The sequence below is a fragment of the Cyprinus carpio genome, chromosome A4 (assembly GCF_018340385.1).
Source record: "Cyprinus carpio isolate SPL01 chromosome A4, ASM1834038v1, whole genome shotgun sequence".
NCBI lineage: Eukaryota > Metazoa > Chordata > Actinopteri > Cypriniformes > Cyprinidae > Cyprinus > Cyprinus carpio.
In genome coordinates this window covers 3575895-3587217 of record NC_056575.1, presented here as the reverse complement: position 1 = coordinate 3587217, position 11323 = coordinate 3575895, and the positions used below count along the sequence as shown (strand labels likewise).

The window sequence follows — 11323 nt, the reverse complement described above, 5'->3', positions numbered from 1 at the left end:
CTCGTTTGTAGACTATCTTTTGTTATTGTTGCATATTGCATGTATACCTCTCATAACAAGAGCCAAGCCATGCTGCACTATTTATAAGGGCGGCAGCGCATGCGCAACGAGAGCGCCGCTCCGCTCCCACTGACATGAGTTAAATACGCACAGAGAGCGAGAATACACCTTGCAGGCGAGCCACGCAGCAAGGAATCAGTGAATGTAGAAATAACTTCTGCATGGTGATTAATATGACAGCACGCGCGGAATATGGGAGGTAGTGTGCGTGTGGTGTTGAAGGTGACATTCCCATGGCCAGAACCAGCGCGGACGGGCAGCTCCGTCAGAACAACAGCAAACTGGACTCTTTCCTCAAGAGGAACACCAGTCGGGATGTGTACGAGCGGATCCGGGTCTACGAGCCGTGTGTGGTGGTGTCGGGCTCGGTGAAGAAGGTTTTCATGCATGTGATCCTGAGCGATGAGCGCGTGTATCTGAGCGAGTATCACCCGCGCGCGCTGCGTGAGGCGCTCAGCTTCAGACACATCAAGAGCATCGAGCTGGTGAGAGAGCTACAATATATAAACCTCTCATATGCTGATATAGAGTAGCCTGCTTTATTATCACATGCACAACTGATTACAACAGGAGTACACCTGATAAACCCAACTAACAAGAACCTTTTGAAATCGTCCCCGTTAAGTTATGAAAAGGTTATTTCTGAATGTTCAGCTTTTTGAAAGTTTAAAAAACGTTCTTGAATGAAACGTTCCGTGAATGATGTATAATGATGTATAAAAGATGTATAAATTATGGTTTTTGTCCTAACATTTTGAGACCAGGAAACTGAACAAATGTCGTATTAACGTTGAGAGAACCTTTCCAGAAACTTAACCAAAGTTGCGAGAACGTTCCCTGTTAGCTGGGAATGCATTTACTAATACTGAAACACCACGAGAACAATATAGTACTCACAATATAGTATAATATAGTAAAATAACAGTACAAAGCAGTGCAATATGAACATCAACAGAAACAATATATTTAAAAAAATGTTTATAAAAAATGAATTTGTGATATTTTGCTGACTTCTTTGAATGTGCATAAATTCTTTATTGCAGAATTAATTGTCATAATTGAACTTGGCCGTTCTCTTCTGAACAGGATTCATAAGCTCATGGAAATTACATATATATATATATATATATATATATATATATATATATATATAATATATATATATATATATATTAAATTAAATTAAAAATGTATATTTATGCAGTTACAGTATGCTCATTTTCAAAACCTTTTTTTTATGTAAACAATCTCCTTGTTCAGTCATCACAAATGATTGCAAAGTCATGAAAAATCATAGAAATGAATTATCCAAAAATTCAGATGCATTTTACATGGCAAGAGACTTACACTTATTTTTGTATCTTTATTAATTTTCTCATCACCTCACTGAATTGCTTGAATAATTATGTAGAATTGCATATTATTTATTTCTTAAATTATATGAATTATTATTTAAATCAACTAATAATCATGTATTATTTATTTACTGATCAAGTCAATGTGTTCTAAATGTCAAATAAAGCACGACTGTCTGCTAAGACAATGCTAATTATAGTGAGGACGTTTACTTATCCTGTCAAGTTAAACTGCTTAAAGAAGGTGCGTTTGGTAAGCTCATGTTCGTACAGATCAAAGCATGAGTCATGGAACGCTTCAGTGCTGAAAGATTGGATGAAACATGTTAATGTCACAGTAGCAGAATTACCGAGAAAAGCCGTTTATCTGTTATAAACATAGGTGCAAATGCACTTTCCTCAGAAATACAACATGCATATTCTATATACAACTATTAATGATTCTAATTGGTTATTGATGATTAGACGTTATTAAACAGTCATTCATTCCCACATCAAGCGGCTTACACTGATGTATTTAGGTCAATGTTAGACTGTAAGCATACAAATCTCTGTCTTTCCTCACAGATCAATGATTTGCCTGATTTCCTCAGCGGACAGGATCGTGAACGCTCACTGCATATCCGTGTTGTTCACACCACAAAGAATCCTGGGAAAATGAGCTCAAGACCCAAAGGATCCGGTCAGAATAAGCCATCATTTCCAGCGCAAGGACGCAACTCGAGTGCCCGTCATTCGCTGGAGGGTAAAAGAGCTATTTAATTCAATCGAGAATTAATTATTAATCAGGAATGAACTGTTCACAAGCATAACTGTTGATTAGTATTAGAGCGCCAGAATTGAGTGCATTTTTTCCTGGACAGTGTGATGTAAAGCTGTAATCTCCGCAGCAGGTATGTGTGTTAATCCATGAGCTCTTTCAGCACTGACATGCATGTATGTGTCAGCTGTGAGGTTTGTGTTCATCTTAACTGTTAAGAGACACTTCTGTACTGAGATTTAGTGAACACAGTGCAGGAAAGCTGCTTAACCAGTGCCGGATAAACAGCTGAACCAGGACGCACAAGGGCACTCAGCGTTTCTGCATCATCTGAGTTCATCTGTGAATGGAGAGGATTCATTCATTGACAAATTTGCTCTATTACTATAGCCAGTCAATTACAGATATATCTATATAAATTCCAGTTATGGACTGAAAAAAAATGAGTGTGATAATGCTGTGTGTACCTTGAATGCAGAATAAAAGCATCCAGCAAATGCATAAATGTCAATGTAGATAATTTCATGAAGACTTCAGTTTGTCATCTCAAATAAACCTGAACTTGAAAATGAAATAATTGTGTTTTATGATCCTGCAGGCATGAGTCCCGTCCTCCTGTCGGCTGAGTCCTCGAGCTGGAGAATCTCTCCCACATCAATGAGGTAAAGCCCTCTCAGTGTTAATGGCCTCACGTTCACCCAACACAACCGCTGGGAGCCATTCAAAGTGCTTTATCTCCACCTCGCAGCTTTTTACTGCCTCTGACTCCACAATGCTCCGAACGAACAGACTCCGTTTTGAAGACTCGTTTGCTTAGCAACTCAAGCTATTAAACAAAGCAGTGCGATAATAAATGCAGAGATATTCTGAATCCCACAGCTCTGTATCTCACGGGACGAGTGTGTGTTGTGCTTCGTTGCTTAGAAACTAAATTGATTAAGCTCTTGTCTGTGTTATGAGATATCAATAATGATGGTGAGTGATGCATAGTATATTGATTTAAGGGATCAAAGGTCATCAAGCTGAATTGTTTAACATGCATTGGCATCATAATAATGTGTCTTGGAGTTTTATCCAGTGACATGCAAAAGAAAGCATTCATCGAATGGATCAAAAAGTCAACTTTTGATATTTTATTGCACTGTAGTTTAGAGTGGTACGAAATTAAAATGATATAAAATGTAAAATATGTTTTTTATTTATGCTTTTTAATTTAGTTTGCATTTGTTTTTATTAAGATCCTATATTCAGTAACTTTAATGCTGCAACGTGAGCGTCTGAAGAGGAAATGAGGAGCGGAGAGAGGTCGCGTTACATATGCATCTTTAATGAATGCAGATAAAAGAAAGAAGGATCTTGTAAATTGGAAACCACATGCAGTGTTATGTATGTGGTTTCATGCATTTTGTAATTTCTATATATATATATATATATATATATATATATATATATATATATATATATATATATATATATATATATATATATATATAGTTTGTTGTTATCTTATAATTAAATTTGATTGTATTAGTTATAGTTTTAGTTAAGGATAACAACACTGATATTCATAACGAAAGCTGGAGAACGTGAATGCTGAAAACCAAAACTGACATCAGCTGCTGTAACGATGTGCTGTCATGCGTTTTTCAGTGTTGACAGTCATGACTTCTCTGCGCTGATCAGAGGACGAGGATTGGCGTCATTCACACTGTTGCCAGGGCACGAGATGAGACGGTAACCACGAGCAATAAATGTCCAATTAAAAGACCCTGTTTGTCTCAGCAAAACACGGCAGCTTGACGTTCTTAACGACATGTGTTTGTGCTGGAGACGTCTCTGAGACTGTTCTGAGAGCAGTGTGAACGTGAGATTCTCTCAGCAGCACTGTAATGTTTATAGAGGAGCAGTGAGTCGAAGCCGACCCGAGGGAGACCATTAGTTCACGTTTAGCACATATTTGTGAGCACATGCCACTGAGGAGTAAACCACATGGGAAGCGCTTTAAACATTATTTAAAGTAGGTCAGAGCACCTAAAAAAAAGTTTGTGGGCATTTCAACTGGAGAAATTGTGAGAAGGTTGAGACGTATGGAAAGATTTTCTCTTAATCCTGCATCCTATTAGAGAAGATTGAAATGGGAGGTTGATGATGGCACGTGAACGACATCCAAACTGTGATGTTCTGTACTGAACATGTCGCTCAGCAGCGCCTCTCAGCGGAAATGCAACTAGATTTCAGTGTTGCAACCTTTATGCAGTCTATGGTTGCAACAAGTTGCTTTTATGCTTTATCAAAGGCGCTATTTAATTATACAGTTCAGAGGAGCTCTTTGAAGAGACGCTTTTTTCATTATAAACAGATCTGTCTTAGATCAGTTTGTTAGAAAGTTAACCCCTGAAGTATTTCTGTGAAGACTGTGACTAGGAAAAATAATTTCTACTGTACTTTTAAACCTTGAGAGTTTGAGGACTTGTCTTTAACATGTGAGGCCATCTTAATCTTAACATATTAACCTCAAATTAAACTTAACATTTTTTATTATTTATTTTATTATTTTAATGCAATATATTATAGTTTGTGTATTATAGTTTTTATAAATATTTTGAATTAGTTTTTTATGCTTTCCATTTTCATTTTAGTGAAAGTTTTAGTAATTTTGTTGTGTTTTTTTATGGTTTTATCATGTCTATATAACTTTTTAGAATTTTTTCTTTCAGTTTTAGTATTATTTTAGAACATAAAATTAAACTAAATAAACATGAGGAATGCTTCCTTGGCAAACTGAAATAAAATAAGTTTTTAAAATATTTAATTTTATTTCTATTAATGTTTATTTTATTTCCAGTAGCAAATGTTTTTATGATTTCAGTTAACTATAAGAACCATGCCATGTCATAAATATTAATAATATAATTCATTTAATGTTAATGATTATTATTGATAATACTCTTACTATAATATTAATATTTAAAAACAAAACAGTTTCCCTACTTTTTAATCAAAAATGTTATTCATAATATGAAATAATATATAATACTTTTTTTTTTCTTTGCTGTGGTTTTAATTCTGTCATCAATTACTCCCCAAACCTTTATGAGTTTCTTTCTTCTGCTGAGCAAACAAGAAGATATTTTGAAGAATGTTAGTGAACAAACAGTTTCTGGTCCCTATTGACTTCCATGGCATTTTTTTTTCCATACAGTGGAAGTCAATAGCTACCAGCAACTGTTTGTTCACTAACGTTCTTCAAAACATCTTCTTTTGTGTTAAGAAGAAGAAAGAAACTCATAAAGGTTTGGAACAACATGAGTGTGAGTAAATGAAGAGAGAAATGTCATTTTTGGGTGAACTATCCCTTTAAGATGTTAATGACCTTGACATGTGTGACTTGCTTTAAAAATGCATATATATCTCTGTCTGTAACAGTGATGGTGGTCTGGAGGAAGAGGAAGGCAGCGTCATTCCGAAGAGACGTTCAGCTTCCTGTCCGAACCCAGATGTTTTGGCTGTGTCTGTGTTTGATAGCTCTCCCGCTCACTCCTCCAGCTCCAGTGACCAGCGAGAGAGTCCCAGCGCTTCAGTCCCGACAGCACTGATGAGGAGAACAACAACAGAGAAGCAGGAGGAGGAGATAGAGGAAGAGTTACACCTTTATGCGGTATCTCCATCATCCCGAATATACCTTCACCTGCAGAGCGCCTGGAGCAGCTACATCATTGTACGTGTTTCTACTCACTTTGTGTTTAATGCTCAACATTCATTTTGTACCTTGATCATTTTACAGAGAAAGTAATTGCATTTGTTGCATATTGTAAGTAAATACATTCTAAACAGAAATCTGTGAAAGGCATTGCAATGGTATGAAGGTTAAAACTGAAGGGCTAAAATAAAATACTTTCACTGTTTAAAAAGTAAAGTGATAATGTTCTGCCAAAAATATGATTTTAAATGACTTACAGATTTAAAAAAAATAAACAAAAACACATTTTTGTCACAAATAAGGACATATAAAATTATACTATATTTGTTTAGTTTTTTAATATATTTAAGTTTTTTAACATATGAATAATATATTATTATTATTAATATTAATAAATATTAAATATTTTAAAACATTAACAATTGATTCCCTTCTTTTTAAAACTAATAAAATATTATTCATAATATAAAATAAAGTACAATTATAAGATTCTTATAATAAGAATCTTAAATCTCTTTGGAGTTTGCTAAGATTTTTTAAATATTAATGATATATCATTAATTTATCATTATTATTATTATTAATTTAATATTAATAATTAAAAACAAAACTGCCTCCCTTATTTTTAAAAATAAATAAAATATTGTTCATAATACAATATGAAATAAAATCAGATGTATATTGCAGTCTTTTGACTCACCTTATTTTGCCCTACTAAAAATATCTTTAATGGTATAAAGATTGAAATAAATACACACTGTGTTGAAAGCAAGTGCTAAAGTACTGCTAAAAGGATTATTTGAATGCTTTACAGCTCAAAAAGCACATTTTTGTAAGGCCGAGTAAACTTAAATAATGTTTTAATAAACATACAAGCTGTACATTTCCACTTTAAAACATCAAAAAAAATGTTTTTGTATTTATTTACTTTTTTAGCGATCAACTTTGATGCTGGACCCAGTGTACAGGAAGAGATGTGGCATGTCCTCCTCTTCTCCTCACAAACAGAAATATCACAAAATCAGGTACTGCATCTTTCTGACTGAACAGCTTGTGTTTTTTGTCTGTGTGGTCCGTGGAAAATGCACAGGCTATGAAAGTGTCTGCTGATGTGTTTCCAGCTGGGAACGGACGTGTCACTTGTTCAGTCAGTTGAGCGGAGAGCTGCTGCAGGAGGACGTGGGCCTGGAGAGTCTGTATTTACTCCTGCAGGAGCTGCACACGGCCACCAACCGCAACCTCACCATCAAAAAACTCTTCTGGAGGGTAACATGCAGCTGTGTAACATGCACTCCTCATCCAGAAATGAACATTTCCCTCACAAAATCCTTTTTATTTGCTCCTCAGTCACCGGACCTCTATCCTTTCCTGGTGAAAACGCTGGCTGAAAGCTCTCAGAGCGGCCAGGAAGGAGTCCATGCAGCCGACAGACTTCTGTAAGCCTCGTAATAAATAAGATAAACAGAAATATAACTCATGCATGAGTTACCCAGGAAACATTCTCACAGCTTTCACTGATGTTTTTTTAAAGAGAGAAAACATTCTGAGATCAACGTTTTCGGAATGTTCGTATAATGAATATTCAAACATTTTTGTAACGTTTAAATAACGTTCTCATCATGACAAACTGGAGATTTGAATGTTTTTAGAATATTAAAAGTAAACATTCTACTTAGTTTAAATTTGACCCAAAATAGAACATTATTTGAACATTTAAGAAATGTCTTAATCACTTTTAAATAACAATCTAATCGACTTTTTTATCATTCTTAGAATATTATAAATAAATGTTTAAATAATGCTATATTTTGGGTGAAAATAAAGTTAGAATGCTGTGAGAAATGTTTTTGTAATCTTTAAATAACATTATAATCAACAAGAGAACCAGACATTTTAATGTTTTCAGAAATTTTTCAGAAAATAAAAGATCAAATAACGTTATATTTTGGACAAAAATTTAATTTAATAAAACATTTAAGAAATACTTTTGTCACCTTTAAATAACACTCTAATCACAACAAGAAAAACTGGACATTCTAACGTTACAAATAATACTTCAAATAAACATTTAAGTAACATTATATTTTGGGTGAAAATAAAATTATAGAACGTTGTAAGAAATGTTTTTTGTAAGCTTTCCGTAAAGTTATAATGGTTATATTCACAACAATAAAATAATCACAACAATAAAAACAGACATTTCAGTCTCATAACAAGCTAAACGGTCCGTGTTTATAAGTTCTACAGCTTCGTAATGTTCTCAGGTTGACATTTACTACCTCAAACCCATCACCGAGCACATTTTCATGATCATTGCTGTAGGCTTTCTGTTATATGTGCAGTCTGAGGACATTAAGACTAAAACAAAGATATCTCTGTGTCCTGCAGGCTTTGCACGTTGGTGGTTCAGATATTAAGCCTGATGTTCAGGGAAACAGAGATCGAAGAGACGAGGCTCAGCATGCTGACGGCCAAACAGTGAGCGATTCTACCTCTCCAGTAATAAAACCACTGCACTCACTACAGCTTATTTCAATGAGAAATGCCTGCTGCTTGACACAGGGGAGCTCTTACGGAGAACATGCTGCTCGCTTTAGTGCGTGATCCAGATCTCCAGCTGCCAGACTCTACTAACGGCTCCAAATCTTCAGTTAATAAGGTATGAAATATATTCCTTAATGGAAAAATTTTATGTTTTGTTATCATACACTCACTCTCGCTTCCCAGGTGTAAGGAAAAGATGAAATAAGTTATTTTTTTCCATTCATATCTTGTTTATGATCAATTAATTTGTGCTAATTAAATGTAATTTATGATAATGAAGTGTATTTGTGCATCGCAGCTGCAGCGTCTGCAGGCAGACTATCTGGATGCGGCTTCAGCGCTGCTGTTTGAGGTGGTTGTGTTCTGTCAGGAGGTGAGTAGTATTATCACCACACACACACACACACACACACACATACATGTTGATATATGTGGTTTATGGGGACTTTCCATAGGCATAATGGTTTTAAAGCGTAAGGCATAGGCCTAATACTGAACAAACTGTATTTTCTATCCTCTATAAAATAACTGTTTTCTATTGAAATACATTTTAAAATGTAATTTATTCCTGTGATGCAAAGCTGGATTTTCAGCATCATTGTGCAGTCTTTGATGTCACATGATACTTCAGAAATCATAATATGCTGATTTAGTTTTTAATAACAATTAAGAATTATTATCAATGTCGAAAAACAGTTTTTTTTACAGAAACTGTGATATATAGTACCATTAAAACATTTGGGATAATATGTTATCGGTATAATATGTAAAACAAATAAATAAATAATTAAATAAAAATTAAACAAAGAGACATTAAATTGATCAAAAATGAAAGTAAATACATGTATAATATTGCAAAATTATTCTATTTCAAATAAATGATGTTCTTTTGAACCGTCTATTCATCAAAAAACATTAAGTGCATTGTTTTCAACAATGATAATAATAGAACCATTATTATTAATTGAGCACCAATATTAACTGATAATAGCTGAGCAGCAAATCAGCATATTAGAATGACTTCTGAAGGATCATGTGACACTGAAGACTGGAGTAATGATGCTAAGAAAATTCAGCTTTGATCACAGGAATAAATTACATTTTAAAATACATTACAGTTATTTTAAACTGTTGTAATATTTCACAATATTAGAGCCTTTAATGGATTTTTGATTAAATAAATGCAGCCTTGGTGAGCAGAAGAGACTTTTAAAAATATTGAAAAAAATCATAATTATTCCAAACTTTTGACCAGTAGTGTATCATGCACATGCATGTATAAGACTGATCAGCTTAACTCGTCTCATTTGTGGTTCAAAGGCCAGTCGCACACCTGCTCTGGGACATTTCCTCACCATCGGCTGGGTGTTTCGCTTGCTTAAACCACATCCATTCTTAGTAAGTATATACCCTTTTCATTTTCATGCTTATTTGCATGAATGCACATGATTAGATTCCACGTCAGAATGAATGTTTGGCTCTTTCACAGCTCCCGTTTGTGGGCTATCAGGCCCAGCAGGTGGTCCTGCTTCTCTCAGGTGCTCAGGATGCGCTCAGCCCATCTCAGGCGGTTCTCCTGTACCAGCGCTGCCAGGTTTTGTTAGCCTGTCTGCAGCACTGCACCTGTTTGAGCAAATATATCAGGACGGGATTCAAGGAGGAGTTCAGGTTCTTCATGAGGTTCAAATATAGTCAAGGCTAAGGCAGAGCTGTCATATTTTTATTATAATATCCTCTGTTTTTTATAGGTACTATGTGAAGACGTCAGGGCTGGAGGACAAACTGCCCCATCACTACCCCATCAGTCAGCCTGCCCAGCGCCTCCTTTCCCAGCTCCTCAGTCTGGTTCTCCTGAAACCTTGAGCTCTGGCTTTTTTCCCTTCTGTTCCTCTGGCACTGAGTTTCTTATTTCTGCAGACAGACGTGGGAATATGCCTTTGAATGAATATGCTGCACTTTAAGATTGAATTCAAGTCTTGTATCGTGTCTTACTGTGTGTTGAACAGAGACTGCGGGATTTTACTCTGTTTGGCATATTGCCTTTGTCTACACTCAGGATTATTATGACTGTAATATGTGTTACATATCAAACATCACAGAACAGATTGATATATTGAACTATTTATTAGATATGAATATACATTAAATAGACTGATATCAAATTGCACTTTTCAGTTAACAAATTCAGGTTTGGCAGGTCACTCTTATATGAGAACGATCACAGTATTATTATATGAATATCTTCATATTTATTACACTTACTGTACTTTAAGGCACTGGGACAGATGCACTTGTTTATTTTGGTTGTTTTTTGTTTGGATGCACTTTTTCTCTATAAGTACTGATTTTCAGGAACTCTATGTACCTCAAGGCCTCAAATTAAAAATAACAAATATTTTAAAAAAACATTTGTGTGTCTGTGACATTTTTATAAACCTAATTGTTGAATGGGTGTTTTTGTATATGCAATAAATAAACTGCAAGTGTTGACATTTGTAGTGTGCATATATATATATATATATATATATATATATATATATATATATATATATATATATATATATATATATATATATATACACACACACACACACATTGACACAATTACAGCTTGACTGGAAATGACACAATGAAAATATTAAGTGATATTTACCATGTTTTGTGTGTGTCACAGTGAGTTTCTGATGCAAAAGGTGATCAAAAATAAAAATCATATTGTAACTATGACTTAGAAAGCCCTAATTTTTTTTTTGATCCTGCTGTCAAAATGCAAAGAGTTATTTTCCTTGCCAAGTCCAATCTAACAAACTATAAATTGATATATATATAATATTAACACAAAACATTTAGTGGTTTGTCTTTATATCCCCCTTTACTTAGATCATAATCATTTCATATATGTAA

The 11323-nt window shown here is 34.5% G+C and overlaps 1 protein-coding gene across 3 annotated transcripts; it reads left to right on the top strand.

Annotated features, from left to right (window-relative positions):
* Positions 1-10896, top strand: LOC109084805 (uncharacterized protein C12orf56-like). Of its 3 annotated transcripts, XM_042747502.1 has the most exons (13): positions 7-545; positions 1983-2160; positions 2774-2837; positions 5602-5893; positions 6812-6900; positions 6997-7141; positions 7223-7311; positions 8264-8353; positions 8438-8534; positions 8718-8792; positions 9740-9817; positions 9909-10087; positions 10168-10894. In XM_042747502.1, the coding sequence occupies exons 1-13, from the start codon at positions 294-296 to the stop codon at positions 10280-10282; spliced, it is 1743 nt and encodes a 580-aa protein (XP_042603436.1). In that variant the 5' UTR covers positions 7-293; the 3' UTR covers positions 10283-10894. The 3 variants fall into 3 exon arrangements, with proteins under 3 accessions (XP_042603435.1, XP_042603436.1, XP_042603444.1); XM_042747501.1 differs by having other exon boundaries at positions 1-545; positions 6997-7311; positions 10168-10895; XM_042747510.1 differs by lacking the exons at positions 7-545; positions 1983-2160; positions 2774-2837 and adding an exon at positions 3750-3909 and having other exon boundaries at positions 6997-7311; positions 10168-10896.
* Positions 10897-11323: the final 427 nt, after the last annotated feature.

What these genes read in the sequence shown, in the direction of transcription:
- LOC109084805 (XM_042747501.1), top strand. Translation starts at nt 294, where the DNA reads ATGGCCAGAACCAGCGCGGACGGGCAGCTCCGTCAGAACAACAGCAAA. An exon ending in CAGAAATATCACAAAATCAG is followed by an intron (nt 6,901 to 6,996) that starts GTACTGCATCTT and finishes ATGTGTTTCCAG; the next exon opens with CTGGGAACGGACGTGTCACT. An exon ending in CCAAATCTTCAGTTAATAAG is followed by an intron (nt 8,535 to 8,717) that starts GTATGAAATATA and finishes TGTGCATCGCAG; the next exon opens with CTGCAGCGTCTGCAGGCAGA.